Source organism: Heteronotia binoei, chromosome 13 (assembly GCF_032191835.1).
Source record: "Heteronotia binoei isolate CCM8104 ecotype False Entrance Well chromosome 13, APGP_CSIRO_Hbin_v1, whole genome shotgun sequence".
In the NCBI taxonomy this organism is placed as follows: Eukaryota; Metazoa; Chordata; class Lepidosauria; order Squamata; family Gekkonidae; genus Heteronotia; species Heteronotia binoei.
This window is the reverse complement of record NC_083235.1, coordinates 34,029,820-34,045,538: the sequence shown is the minus strand read 5'-3', so window position 1 is coordinate 34,045,538 and position 15,719 is coordinate 34,029,820. Positions and strand designations below refer to the sequence as shown.

Below are 15,719 nucleotides of genomic sequence, written 5' to 3'. Positions count from 1 at the left end.
CCCACTACCAGTTCAGTGCTTTTTGCCAGCCTTTTTTCTTAATGGTAGTATATTGCTGTAGACACTATAGGAATATACCTACTACTAGTTAAATAACAAATAATATGTGTAAAGAGAGAAGAATGGTGTAGGATGTGGTGCCGGATGTGGGTGGGGAAGTATGCAGCTCTGCACCTTCCTGTCCACACTTTTCCCAAACCTGCCTAGGGGAAAGCATTCCCAGAAAGAGCAACAAAAAGCAGGTTCAGGAATCCACATTTATCTGATTAGTGAGGTGTTCGTTGTTGTTTTCCTTTAGAATATTTGCTATTCACTTCCGAATCCTTGGCAGGCATTCGCCTCCAAAATATTCATTCTACAGTAGATTGGTTGGGAAATACCTGGGGATTTGGAGGGGGGGGGGCTGAAAAGGGGAGGAAATTCAACAGGATATAATGCCATATAGTCCACCATTCAAAACATCCATTTTCTCCAGGGAGACAGATTGGTGTGTCCTGGAAATTTAATATAGTAACAGGAGATCTCCAACTGCCACCTGGAGGTTGGCAACCCACATGAAGATAAATGATAACTAGATAGATAGACAGGAATTGCTTTTATTTAAAAGGGGAAGCAGATACAACTATGGGTATGTTTTCTCACAGCATACAGTTGTGAGAATTTACCTTCCATGTAGGGTTGCCATCCCCCAAGTCACAGCTGGGGTCCCCCCAAACAGGAATGTTGCTGTGTGATGTTCCCAATGCGATGATGCCACCTCCAGGTGATGTCATCACACTGGGGATCTTGCACGGCAGCACTGTGGTTTTTGTGCAAACCCTATGGTTTTGAGCGTCACACATGATGTCACCAACACAATGACATCACCAGGAAGCGATGTCATGAATAGGGGATGTTGCATGCTACATCCCGCCAACCCCGAGAACGCCACCATGACAGGGAGGGACTTGGCAACTCTATGTAGCAATCAGTTTACCTTCATGTAACCAGGACCGTTTTCACACTAACCTTGCTCTGACATTGCTCCGCACCAGGCTTCTATTTCTTTCCAGAGCAAGCTAGCGATTTTGCACCAGCTGCTCCGTGCCGCCATTTTGCACCAGGGCAACCCATGATTTGCTGCATGGCAGCATAAACAGGTTTATGTTGTCACGCAGTGAATCGCTGATTGCCCCGGCACAAAATGGCAACGTGGAGCAGCTGGTGCAGAACGCTAGCTTGCTCTGGAGAGAAACAGAAGTCTGGTGTTGAGCAACATTGGAACAAGGTTAGTGCGAAAATGGTCCCAGTGTCCCCTTCAACAGTATTGTGTCAATTCTCTTTCCATTGTCACACTTGCGAATAATTAATATCACCATTTAGCTTCCCCATTTGTAGATAAGGGTCACAGAGTTATGCCTTTTTACAGTCAACTGATTTCAGTAAGGTTTACATGTGAATGCGTTGTGACCCCTGTGTTATCACATACACAAGACTGAACATCCATGTTTTAATATAGAAACCCTCAGGTGGGGCTTGAGGATCTCCTGGAATTATAACTGATCCCCAGACCACAAAGATTCATCCCTGGGGGAACTGATACCTTTGGAGAGCAGAGACTAGGGCAGTATAATTTTCACTGAGCTCCCTCCCCAGATACCACCAGAAAATCTCCAGGAATTTCCCAATTCAAAGTTGGCAGCTCTACAATCCACCACCAAACTCCAGGAATTTTCAACCTAGAGGTGGCAGCCTTACTGAAGTGTCTTTGGGACAATTCTGTGCCATAAGCCACATCTAATAGTTTCCTTCTATTGTGCTTTACACAGTCCTTCATGCCTTGGTGTGGGTTTTTGCAAAAATTGCCTCTCTGGCTTACAGAGTCAGAGAGCAGATACCAGAGCAGTGCAGTATGGAAGAGCCTAGACCAGAGGTAGCCAAACTTGCTTAATGTAAGAGCTACATAGAATAAATGTCAGATGTTTGAGAGCCACAAGACGTGAACATCAGATGTTTGAGAGCAGGCAGGCAGGCAGAAAAGAAGGAAATAGATAAGGTGGAGAGGAAGAGGTGGAAAGAAAGCAACTTTAAATGCATTCTCTAAGATGCCAGCTGGCTTGGCTTGGAGAAGTGATTTGAGAAATGCTTTCTCCTAGCCAGCTGACAGGGCAGTGGGGGCTTTGAGAGCTACTTAATGTGTGTGAAAGAGCCACAAGTGGCTCCCGAGCCAGAGTTTGCCCACCCCTGGCCTAGACTTTCATAGGTCCGGAATATACCATTACCATCTAGAATATCCCTGTCATGCTTCTTCCAGAGCCATGCAGCATCCATGCCAAGCAGTTTGTTTTTATAACCTACCCTTCCATTTTTATATCAGATCTCCAGGGTGATTTACAACAAAAGTAAAAACCAATATAAAAATGTAAAAAAAATTAGAACCAGTAAAAAATACACATAAATAAGCATATAATCAGCCATTAACAAAATTCAATAGTCAAATAGCCCTCCAAACTCCCAAAACCCTTGCAAAGGGTAATTTTCAACCATTGCCCAACCACTAACTGCTGGACCACCCACACAAAGTATATCTATAAAGCCTGGAAGGCACTCTTCTATATCTTTCATTCTACGCTTGTGATCATGAACCGCAACCACCGTGTTTAGCTGTTACCCAAGGCTGACAGAAGGTGCTTGTGGTAGGTCCTGTGCACTCAGCTAGAAAATGAATTATCATTGGGTTTTTAGCATACATTTCTTTTGGCTTATTTATGACTAGCCACTACTGAAGAAATAGGGCACTGGGCCAAGATATCCCTACACATTCTACTCTACGCTGGCTGCTCTGGTGTGATTTTGTGTTTACTGATGTGGAGTTGATTCCGCTTCTTTTTTCAAGCCTCTGTTTTGACATTTGTGATAGCCCTTTTTTCTCTCTCTCTGAGGGTGTAGTGTAGACGGATGCCAGTGAGTAATAATTTTTGGTTTTAGTCCCCCCCCCCTTCTTCTGCAAATGCCTGAGCATGTGTGTTCATCTCACAAACAAACTACAAAAGGCAGGAGGGAAGGAGGAAGGGAGAGGGAGAGAAAGCCAACAGGTTGATCTGGATTACCTCAACAGTCACACCCTCCCTACTTTATGAACATAGCTGAACAGGTGTTTGTAATTCATTAGCTAAACTGAGCTCAGCGCAGACAGGAATTAAATCTACGCTTCTTCTCCCCAGGGTGCTTCTTGTCTGTTTCAGTAGCAGCAGCCAGCCGGCCTAGTGCTTCTTCTGGCTCTCTCGCAGCCACCATGACTAGCCACCGTTCCAGGGACTTCAGTAGCCTCAGTAGCCGTTCTCCTACTTCACTAGGGGACTCTTCCTGCCGGAGGAGGGAAAGGTCGTACTCCCCATCTTCAAGATATGGGGCCTGTTGCAGCCCCACTGGCGGTCTCACCAGCAGGCACAGCTTCAGCGCCTCGAACCTCACTGGATATGGGGGTTCTGCCTATCCCAAGGTCTCCTACAACAAGCGGCTGCTGACTCCCCTGAATCTGGATTTTGATCCCTCCATCCAGGCGATACGGACCAAAGAAAAAGATGAAATAAAGACACTCAATAACCAGTTTGCTGCCTTAATCGGAAAGGTAAGACAAAGCCCCTTTCTCTTGACTAAGGGCAAGCCAGGGCCTACACTGTTCAGGCAGAAGGAGGAGGAGGTGGTCACTTCAGGGGGCAAATTGCTTCCACAAAAGGATGGCAAAATTGCCATCCATTTATCTTGCTATGGTATTTTTCTGATGATCTGACTGCATGCACTGTTCGTGATGTTCAGGTATCAAATTTTTTTAGGCCTGCTGTGGTGAAGGCCAAAGGGTTCCTTCCTGAAATATAAAATCCTGTATTTTATTTCAGCTAGTGCTGTGCTTATATGAAACTCAAGCATAGTAATATCCCGGCCTCACATAATTGATAGCTTTGCTCTATATTGTGAGAAGGTGGAAGCCACCTACTGAAAATGAATGAAATAAAACAGATGTGCCCTCTTCTAGCACTGGTGATAAGGAAGTATTGCTGTATTGTCTAAAAATAAGAAAATAAGTGAAAAGCTTATGCAATAGTTGGGAACTGATATGGCAGAGAAACACGGTGAAAAAATATTTTTAATCCACCCACCCTGAGAAATCCACACAATTGTCATAAAAGCAAATAAATGGGCTAGCAGAGGGGGGAATACATATTTCAGTAACAAACTACTGGAGTTTTAATGACAGGAATATTACCTAGGCAGAATTGTTCCTAAATGGGAAATACCTAGGCCTTATGTGACAATCAAAGCTGTTTTTTTTTAATACAGTAAATTTTAATGCTATGTGAAAAAGATTTAAGAGACATAAAATGTGTGGTAAGGCTCTAAGTAGCGGTTCTTTGACCTTAATGCAAAATCTACACTTCAAATGTATGTTAATTTTATACCGGTTTCATGTTTATGACTTGCCTCAATGAATTCTGGGAATTGTAGTTTGATGAGGTTGCTCAGTATTGTTGTTCTCCTTCCTCCGCGTCAGATCTCAGGGTTCCCTGGGCAGAGAAATGACAGTTAAACAAGGGTTTTTTTTTAAAAAAAAAAAGGTATGCCCTAAATATTTAGGAATAAATATTATGGTGATTTAGGGAATGAGGCCCTTCACTCACACAATAGTACATTTTTTATTGTTTTGTGTATCAGTGTCTCCTGGGTAGGCTTATTTTATGTTGCTGGCCTTCCTTTCAAATAACGCTTAGCTGATTCTTCTCGGCTTTTGGTTTTGTTCATGACAGTTATATTGATCAGAATAGCAGGAGGAGGACTAGGCGTAGGTTGTCCTTACCTTCCCTATATCTCGTTATCATCATTGTTATTGATGGAAATAAATGTCATTATAGATATTATGCAGAAAAATTAGGTAGACTGAGGTAATATGGTTCTTTCTAGACTCTACCACTCAAGACTGCATTTGAGTGACATATACACATATACACGTTGGTATTACTCTGATTTCATTTGAAGAGACTTTTTATTCCTCAGCTATGTAAATATTACACCCAATCTCTCTCTGTGTCTTCTAAATTTAGTAAACTAAGCCATAATGGACAAGTTTTTAGCTTTCTCTAATGATACATTTTTTTTTACTAGAAGATTCACAAATATGGCATTCCTCTGCAGTCTGAAACTGTACGGGCCAGAGTGCAATCACCTAAGGGCACCACTGTGTTCTGTGTAATCTGTAGGTTTGCCCATTGGGACAGTAAGATCCTATGACAACATAGCTGGTCTCACATAGACAAGTATAGATCAAGTAAGATTCCTGCTGAACATATTTTAAACAGAGGGAGATAGGGATGAATTGATGGCTTAATAGATTGTGGAATTGAGATCTCTACAGTTTCTACTGGAAGTCTAGAGAAAAAAATGTCACAGTAAGCAACTTTTTCCTCCCCTTATCCTGTGAGGAAACCTTTTGTGTATTAAAAACTCACAAGGAAGACAGAGGGTTGTTTTCAAATTAAAACAGTTTGACTACCTAAGGCAGGTTCCTGCAGAGCTCTTGTGTTCCGTAAACAGATGGTAATCTCCTGAAGGACTGAAGGATTGCTTCACTGACGTGTCTAATGTAGACTATGTGCCAAGTTTTTTAAAAAAGAGAAAAAATGTACACAGGCTCACGTTAGTATCACTCTGATTTAATATGAAGAGACTTTTTATTCCACAGCTATGCAAATATTACACCCAATGTTCATTAACATGTAAATAAGAATATGTACAAGCTTGCTATCTGATTCGGGCATTACAACACAGGTACTGAACCCAAAGCCAACTAACCTTACACATTTGATCCAATCTTTTGAAATACTGATCTTGAGAATACAGAACTATACATTTCAAATGCATTTGAACAAAAGGCATTTTTTGGAGCCAATGTGACATTCTTTAGTGATTTTCAAGCAGTGTTCTGCGCTCATCTGTCCCAGGAAACTTATCAGGATTCCGTATTTAAAAAGTCAGTAATGGGGGACAGACTTCCATGAGAAAACAGTTTGCCTACCTGATACTAATCTTCTCCTGCAATGTGTGGCTGCAGAGGACTATTGGATCTGGTTTTTTAGAGTTCCCTCTGGGTAGGGCCTGGAGTTCTCCCAAAATCATGACTGGTCTTAGGGTTGCAAACTGATCTCCAGACTTTAGAGATTGCTTCCTCTGGAGGAAATGGCAGCTTCACAGAGTACTTTATGGTATTCCCTATATTTTAGTTGAAATCCTCCCCTAATTTCTCCCTCCACAGTCACTACCCCCAAACTCTGGGAATTTTCTAGGCCAGAGATGGCAGTGCTATTGAGTATGCTGTCATCTCTTGAAGGACTGTGGAGCCAGATGCTGCCTGGCCATCATTATTCTACATATCCTCTGAAGCCTTCAGTGGTTTTGTAGCAGATATGCAAGCATCCTCAGCAAACAAGGGTACACAGAGAGTATTTTCTGAGAACATGGAGTCTGAAAGCTGCTGGACTTAGGCCTGCGAGGCCTAAAGTCCATGTTAACAAGGCACATGCCACCAACCCCCATCTCCTTTCAGTGTTTCTCTGGTAACTTTTGGTTAAAGAAACCACATGATGTGCCATTACCCTTAGAGCTTCCTTTGCCCCTTCAATTCAAGTATGAGGGGAGTGAGGAAAGGAGTGCAATGGCAGCATGTCATAAGGCATCTTGAAATAAACGTTACTCGGGAAATAAAGGGAGAAGACCTACAGCTTATCCTTTTAGCAGCAGAGAAACTCATACGCCTTGCAACATGTGGTTTGAGCCTTGGGTTCAAATTTCATCTCCACTCATTCATTGGAGAGGTGGAGAAAGGACGTATGGTGACTGAACCTGTCAATTGCTTATATGGTTAGTAGCACTTTCTGCAATTGTGGCAACAGTGATATTTTCAGCAGTTATAAATGCTGGACAGTTGTATGCATGGTCTGCCAGTTTGCACACAGTGTTCCAATAAATGACTGCTTCCGCACTGAGTTTTCCCTGGCTCACAAACCACAGTGGGGTCTTTCAGAGCATCCACATGACACTGTCCTCCCATTCTCTCCTGTTGCCTTCCTTTGTTCTAAAGTTTCCAAAGCCTGCTTGGATTTCATCTTTCCAGAAAGCAGGTAGATGGGGAGGTGCAGATTTCCAAACCTCTCAACACACATGCACCTGTCATTCTCCACCCCCTTCAACTGAAGGGCTTTTTGTTAAGTAGTAAATATATTGCTCGAGCTTGACTCAGCTTTCCATCCTTTCGAGGTTGGTAAAATGAATACCCAGCTTGCTGGGGGGGTGGGGAAGTGTAGATGACTGGGGAAGGCAATGGCAAACCACCCGGTAAAAAGTCTGCCGTGAAAACGTCGTGATGCGACGTCACCCCGGAGTCGAAAACGACTGGTGCTTGCACAGGGGACTACCTTTACCTTTTTAAGTATATTGCTATAACACTATGGTAATATACTTACTTCCAGATTATGAATTAAAAACCAGCAAGAAGCTGTCTGATGTTGTGTGCTGGGGAGAGGGGGGGACCAGAGAATCTCCCTGTTTGGATGCTCTGTAGTACATGCCTCTGAATTCATAGTGGCCATGAGTCCACAATGGGAAATCTTCTCTGCGCAGAAGCAGCCTGACAGCCCCTCCAGAGACAACTGAAACCTTGAAAAGGAAAGGCTGACTTTTCATAAGTCAGTGTATTCTCACCTTCAGCTCTACTTGCTGAAATAGGAATTCCTACCCCCTTCCCAATATCATAGGAGTGTTATGCGAAATGAGTGAGGCAGGAGTTGTAAGTACAAAGCATTCAGTATTTTTAAATTGCCATAAAAACTATTAAACCTAATGCAACTATTTAATGGCCCAGTCCTAAGCATTACTGCACTAGCAAAAACAGCGTGTGGTGCCGCAGCTGCAATCCAAAACCACAATCTGACACATCACCCTGGTGCCAGAGAGCCAATTTAGGTGAAGCATGTCTGTGCCAACAATGTCTCCCTGCCCTGGTGTGGCACTGTTAACATCACTTTTGCTGCCTTAGGGCCAGCACTAGCCATTTGGTGTATAATTTCACAGGTGGGTAGTTTTGCAAACCTCAAATAGCAGTGGGTAGATTTTGCTTCAACAGCATCATTCTTCTGAGCAGGACCTTTTGAAGGTTCTGTCCTGCAAACAGGTAAGATCAGTAGGTGTCCATAACTGGATGTTGCCTGTGGTAGCCCCCCACTTGGAGGAATAATGATGAGGTCAGGAAGACTCACAAAATGTGTCAGGTGGAAGTTTATAGGAGGGCTTTCTTCTGAACAGGTGGCTACTATAGTGAATTTAATATTTTGCTGAAAGCTTATTAATAATTACATCATGTTAATAGTTTTGTTTTAATTTTTGAACTCCATCTAGACAAGAAAGATGAGCTAGCGATGAATACATGAATAAATAGGCCAGTTTCAAACACACATTTTCCATATGTAAGGTCCCAAGTTCAGTGTCCCTGATATATCCTATTAAAATGATTGGAGGGCAAGCTATTTCTGTTGTGGGGTTGGGAATCCATTGACATGTCCTCCTTCTGGATAATATGTTAATTTAGGAGAAGCAGTTAGAAGTTCCCTGTAGGCTTTCTAAGATTCCAGCAGGAGTGGAGTTTCCCCCAGTATTGGGGCCTCCAACTCATCACCCCATAATGGGCCAGTGGGAGGAGCCCCGCTCCCAAAGAGCTCTGGTGTGCCACAACATACCCGGTGTGATTACATCACCTGGAAGTGACATTATGCTGGGCACATTGCACTCACAACACTCTAGCAATCTGGTAAAAAAAAATTCTATGGTGCCATAGAGAAATCCACCGACCAGAGCCCAGTAAGACTTGGCAATCCTAGTTCCTTGAGATACATGAGTGTTCAGAAGCAGCTTCTGATTATCTGTGCCAGGAGGCAACATCAGGGAAAGGTCTTGGGCTCTATGCCCTGTTGTTGGCCCTCCAGAGGAACTGATTGTTCACTGCGTAAGGCAGGAGGCTGGACTAGATGGACCATTGACTCTTCTTATGTTTCTCCAACGGGTCAAATAACATGCCCAGGGATCAGGAAATTGGCAGTTAGTGGGAGGAGGGGAGAGGCTGACGTATCTTCTCCATGTACTCCCCAGTCCCAGTCTGAATCAGACACTGAAATGTGGGAATCAGGCCAATGCTGTACACTTCAATGTGTTCTGTTATTTGAAGTATTTTGTTCTCCTACCCCATCACCAATATCAGAAGTGAGCTGGGTTACACGAAAAGTGCTTCAAGTGATAAGAGTGTAATGAGGCAAGGTAGGAGAAAGGGCAGTGGTTCAGTTCCCTTCAATCACATGCTCAATTTTTGGCCACGTTGATCTTCTTCCCCACTTTAACTGGCACCACCAGTCCCCACACCTGCAGGCAAAATGGCCCTATCCAGGCTCCAATGAAGGAAATTTTTTTTTTAAAAAAAAAATCCCTTTGACTTCAGTGAAACCACAATGGATGAATACTGAAATCTGAGAGTTGAGGACCTCTTGTCTGGAACCTTTGACCATCTTCTTCTAAGGCTGCAGTCACACAGACTAAATAATGCACTTTCAGCCCATTTTCAATGCACTTTCCAACTGGATTTTGCCAGTACACACAGTAAAATCCAGTTGGAAAGTGCATTTGAAGTGCATTTAGTCTGTGTGATCGCAGCCTAAGTTTTCCTCCAACGAAAAATGGCCTTTTTTGATGGAGAAAAATTCATTATTGAAGAAAGGTGTGTTTTAGTAGCTGTAGGTTGTTTTGCTGCTTGTCCCATTGGGGAGACTATAGTCCAGGGGTGGCTAAACTGTGGCTCAGGTGCCACATGTGGCTCTTTCACACATATTGTGTGAGTCTCAAAGCCTCCACCTCCCCATCAGCTGACTTGGAGAAGGAATTCTTATATTTAAATCACTTCTCCAAGCCAAGCCAGCTGGCAATTTGGATAAAACATTTAAAGTTGCTTTCTTTCCATCTCTCTCTCCCCCAATCTATTCTTTCCTCCCTCCCTCCCCCGCTCAGACATCTGACATTCATGTCCTGTGGCTCTCAGAAGAACATAAGAGAAGCCATGTTGGATCAGGCCAATGGCCCATCCAGTCCAACACTCTGTGTCACACAGTGGCCAAAAAAATTATATATATATATATACACACACACACACAGAGGTGCGGTGACCAGAATTGTACACAGTATTCCAATCAAACATCTGATGTTTATTCTGTGTGGCTCTTGCATTAAGCAAGTTTGTCCACCCCTGCTATAGTCTGTTGCTGGATAGACCAAACCTATTAATAAGTAAAAAAAGATGGAAGAGATAGTAGATCAAGGGCTGTAAGAAGGACTGAAGGATAATACCGGGAAAGTTGATAGAAACCATTATCAAGGACAGAATGAGTAGGCACATTGATGAACACGAGTTATTGAGGAAGACTCAGCATGGGTTCTGTAAGGGAAGATCTTGCCTCACTAACCTGTTACATTTCTTTGAGGGGGTGAACAAACATGTGGACAAAGGAGACCCGATAGATATTGTTTACCTTGACTTCCAGAAAGCTTTTGATAAAGTTCCTCATCAAAGGCTCATTAGTAAGCTTGAGAGTCATGGAGTAAAAGGACAGGTCCTCTTGTGGATCAAAAACTGGCTAATTAATAGGAAGCAGAGAGTGAGTATAAATGGGCAGTCTTCGCAGTGGAGGACGGTAAGCAGTGGAGTGCTGCAGGGCTCAGTACTGGGTCCCATGCTCTTTAACTTGTTCATAAATGATTTGGAGTTGAGAGTAAGCAGTGAAGTGGCCAAGTTTGCAGGTGACACTAAATTGTTCAGGGTGGTAAGAACCAGAGAGGATTGTGAGGAACTCCAAAGGGATCTGTTGAGGCTGGGTGAGTGGGCGTCAACATGGCAGATGAGGTTCAATGTGGCCAAGTGCAAAGTAATGCACATTGGGGCCAAGAATCCCAGCTACAAATACAAGTTGATGGGGTGTGAACTGGCAGAGACTAACCAAGAGAGAGATCTTGGGGTCGTGGTAGATAACTCACTGAAAATGTCAAGACAGTGTGTGATTGCAATAAAAAAGGCCAACGCCATGCTGGGTATTATTAGGAAGGGAATTGAAAACAAATCAGCCAGTATTATAATGCCCCTGTATAAATCGATGGTGCAGTCTCATTTGGAATACTGTGTGCAATTCTGGTCACCGCACCTCAAAAAGGATATTATAGCATTGGAAAAAGTGCAGAAAAGGGCAACTAGAATGATTACAGGTTTGGAACACTTTCCCTATGAAGAAAGGTTAAAACGCTTGGGGCTCTTTAGCTTGGAGAAACGTCGACTGCGAGGTGACATGATAGAGGTTTACAAGATTATGCATGGGATGGAGAAGGTAGAGAAAGAAGTACTTTTCTCCCTTTCTCACAATACAAGAACTCATGGGCATTCAATGAAATTGCTGAGCAGTCAGGTTAGAACGGATAAAAGGAGGTACTTCTTCACCCAAAGGGTGATTAACATGTGGAATTCACTGCCACAGGAGGTAGTGGCGGCTACAAGCATAGGCAACTTCAAGAGGGGGTTAGATAAAAATATGGAGCAGAGGTCCATCAGTGGCTATTAGCCACAGTGTGTGTATATGTATATATATAAATTTTTATATAAATTTTTGGCCACTGTGTGATACAGAGTGTTGGACTGGATGGGCCATTGGCCTGATCCAACATGGCTTCTCTTATGTTCTTATGTTCTTAAGCCTTGTGTTAGCAATCCTGTCTTGTTTCCAGGGCCGGCCCTGCCACTAGGCAAACTAGGCGATTGCCTAGGGTGCCAGCCTTCTGGGGTGCTGAATCGGGTGCCCCCATGTGACTTAGTGACATTATCAATGCAGGGAGGGGCACCAAAAGTTAGTCTTGCCTAGGGCCGGCCCTGGTTGTTTCATCTCCTTGCCTGCATCAAGCTACACCACATAGGTCTTTCTCTGTTGGATGAAGATTTGGTGGCATGGAGTCATAGACTTAATAGAGTTGGAAGGGACCTCCAGGGTCATCTAGTTCAACCCGCTGCACAATGCAGGAAATTCACAAATACCTCCCCCCAGTCTCCCACATGCACCCAGTGACCAAGTCCAGAAGATGGCAAAAAACCCTCCAGTCATAGGATTAGGCTTGCCAACTCTAATTTGGGAAATTCCTAGAGCTTTGGAGGTGGAGCCTGGGGAAGGTGGAGGTTAGAGAAGGTTGGGACCTCAGCAGGGCATAATGTCATAGAGTCCACCCTCCAAAGCAGCGATTTTTTCAAGGGCAACAGTTCTCCAGAATCGGGGGATCTGTCGCAATTCAGGGAGATTTCCAGACCCCATCTGGAGGATGACAAGACTTAACTAGGATTCAACCCCATGTTTGTTTGTCCTGTCAGCCAAGCATACCTTTGGAGAGGTCCCTGCTGTCTCCAAGTTTGTGCCTTTAACTGGCAATGGTTTAAACCTGTGTTCCTTCTGCGCTTGTTCAGTGCCTTGCCCAACATGATAACAATCATGCCCAAAGCCTCTAGGTGCTATATATAAGAGGATTACTAGGAAGAAGCCTAGCAAAAGATCTCTCCTGGGTAGTTCCTAGCCAAGCAAAACATTGGAAGCAAGAGCCGATGATAGTAATTAAGCTCGGGAAGAGGTTGCCAAAAGAGTGGGTGAACACTCCATCATGTGCAATCTTTTGATAGACAGCAGAGATAATGCTTAAGTCTGAATATAGGTTAGCCTGGCTTGTTATCATAGGAGCTGTACTGAAGAAGACAGATTGACTCTCTCAGGAATGTAAAGGACTTTAATGAAAACTTACTAAGTTTGCGTTGAAAGCAGATTGTCAGTTTCTTTCATTACTCAGTGAGTCTGCGAGCTTCTGGGGCACCATCAGTCTACATATACCATTACATAGTGGCTAAGAGAATGAGCTGTGAATTGTTCAGCTCTTGCTAGTGGCACAAACTCAATAGGTGGCCTTAATCAGGCTTGGTTTACAATCTGGAGATACTTTTTAAAAGATATTTGAAGAAGAAGAAAAAGATTTTGGATTTATATCCCGCCCTCCACTCTGAAGAGTCTCAGAGCGGCTCACAATCTCCTTTACCTTCCTCCCCCGCAACAGACACCCGGTGAGGTGGGTGGGGCTGGAGAGGGCTCTCACAGCAGCTGCCCTTTCAAGGACAACCTCTGCCAGAGCTATGGCTGACCCAGGGCCATGCTAGCAGGTGCAAGTGGAGGAGTGGAGAATCAAACCCGGTTTTCCCAGATAAGAGTCCGCATACTTAACCACTACACCAAACTGGCTCTCCTAGGGTGCCAGCCTAGGCAAAAACTCTGTACCCAGTGGGTGCTCAAAGCAGTTTACACCATAGTTCTCCTGTCCTCCATTTTATTTTCAAAACAACAATCCTGTGATGTGGGTTAGACACTGGCCTGAGATCACTGAGTAAACTTGCATAACAGAATGGGGGTTCAAAGCTGGATCTCCCACATCCTAGTCCAACACTCTCCTCACAACACCACACTGGCTATATAATAATACTGGTCTCCTTTATGGGGGTCACAACAAGACGATGTATGTGAAACACTTTGTACTGAAAGTAGGATTGCTACTGACTTAGAGATGGCAGTCTCCAGTGGAATAACTATCAGTATTCCTTGAGAAAATGGATAATTGGAGGATGGCCTCTATGTCATTGTGTCACACTGAGGTACCTGCCCTCCCCAGACTGCATCCCCAAATCTTCTGGTGTTTCCCAACCTGGATCTGGCAGACCTACCGCTCTCCATTCCTTATGGATCACCGGGGGGACATGGCAACCTATGAATTTGAGGTCTAAATAATGCATTTTTATAAGTCTGCAGTTCAGTAGCTTGGTTCCTTTCTAGTTCTTTGTGGGCATCAGATAGGGTTGCCAATCCCCAGGTGGGGACAGGGGATCCCTGGTTTGGAGGCCCTCCCCCCGTTTCATGGTGATCAGAAAGCGTGGGGGGGGGGAGGAAATGTCTGCTGGGAACTGTATTATTCCGTATGGAGTATTATTCCCATAGGAAATAATGAATTGATCTACAGGTATCTGGGGCTTGGGGGGGGGCTGTTTTTTGAGGTAGAGGCACCAAATTTTCAGTATAGCATCCAGTCCCTCTCCCCAAAATACCCCCCAAGTTTCAAAAAGATTTGACCAGGGGGTCCAATTCTATGAGGTGCCCCAAAAGTAGATGCCCCTATCCTTCATTATTTCCTATGGAAGGAAGGCATTTTAAAGGTGTGCGGTCCCTTTAAATGTGATGGCCAGAACTCCCTTGGAGTTCAGTTATGCTTGTCATACCCTTGCTCCTGGCTCCACCCCCAAAGTCCCCAGATATTTCTTTAATTGGACTTGGCAACCCTAGCATCAGAGAAACTAGGAAAAACTAGAGGTAGAATTGCTGGTGGATTAGCATTGCAGCCCAATTTAAAAAAAATGGGGGGGGGGGGATATTTGGTGGAGGGGTTTTGATTTACCTAGCAGTCCAAATTCTAGTTCTCATGACCAGGACCAAACATTTCTGTTTGGTTACATAAAACCATGGCCTCTCTAATTTCAGGCAAGCCACACTGATTTCCTGTCTTTCAAGCTTGTGGTGAGCTGGTTATGAGAAGTCAGTGGGTGCATTCACACACACTAAATAACACACTTTGCAACTGGATTTTTACTGTGTAAGAATAGCTAAATCCACTTGCAAACAATTGCCGTGTAAAAGTACCCAGTGACAGGTCAAATTCAGAATGGATTCATCTTTTCTCATGCCACTTAACATGCTTTGTAGCTGAATTAAAAAAAAATAGATCCAGACTGAATTCACAACAAGATAGAGGCTTCTTACTTCAGTATAAGCTCATACAGCTGGCTTGTAGTCAGCATGGGCTTATTATAAAGCCTGACTCTAGCAGTGGGGCAGTAGTGAGAATGGGCTGAATCCAGCAGGAGAGTTTCACCTTCACTTGCATTGCATATTTGCACAATGGAAACATTTTCTGTGTGGACAGGTTTCACTGCTAAATTTACTGCATCCCAAATGACTTTTCTGCTCATACAAGCTATTCTGCAAGTAATTGTGTGAGGAGAGGGATAGATAGATCTGGTAGCATCTGTTCTTATCAGTTTAACATTGAGTGCTATTGCTGTGCAAGCAGAACTGCTCTCAATAAATTTTCCTTCCTGTTCACCCATCATGGGATCCAACCAAAGACTGTTAAATGATTCTGTTCACACTTTTGCTGGTTCACTATGATGCTCATCAGTTTAGCGATGATATAGTTTGCTTTTAAGAGTGGAAGAATCCTATGCAATACTAAAAGGTACAAATACACTGTCATGCTTGCTTGATTTGTTCATCTGAAAATTTAAAGTAATTGAAAGTTCAGATGACACGGGTGCCCTCTCCCATAGACACTTTTTTGGACCTCAGGAAATAATTATTCCATATTGTAGTGCAACCTGGGATTCATGAAGGTGGCTGTTAATGGTATAGAAGCCACTTATAAAATCTCTGAAGATTTACTATAGTCATCTCTAATGCAGCATGAAACATGCTTTATCATGCCATTGCAACTGCCACACATTTCCATATGGTTGCAGGTTGAAATAATACTCATATCATGGT

At 43.6% G+C, this 15,719-nt stretch overlaps 1 protein-coding gene across 1 annotated transcript in view; it reads left to right on the top strand.

Moving 5' to 3' along the window:
- The first annotated feature begins 3,055 nt into the window (after positions 1-3,055).
- Positions 3,056-15,719, top strand: part of LOC132581036 (keratin, type II cytoskeletal 80-like) — a 60,496-nt gene continuing 47,832 nt past the window's right edge. Inside the window, exon 1 of the mRNA XM_060252073.1 lies at positions 3,056-3,610. Coding sequence (XP_060108056.1) covers positions 3,275-3,610 — 336 coding nt within the window. The 5' untranslated portion in view covers positions 3,056-3,274. The remainder of the gene's footprint in view (positions 3,611-15,719) is intronic.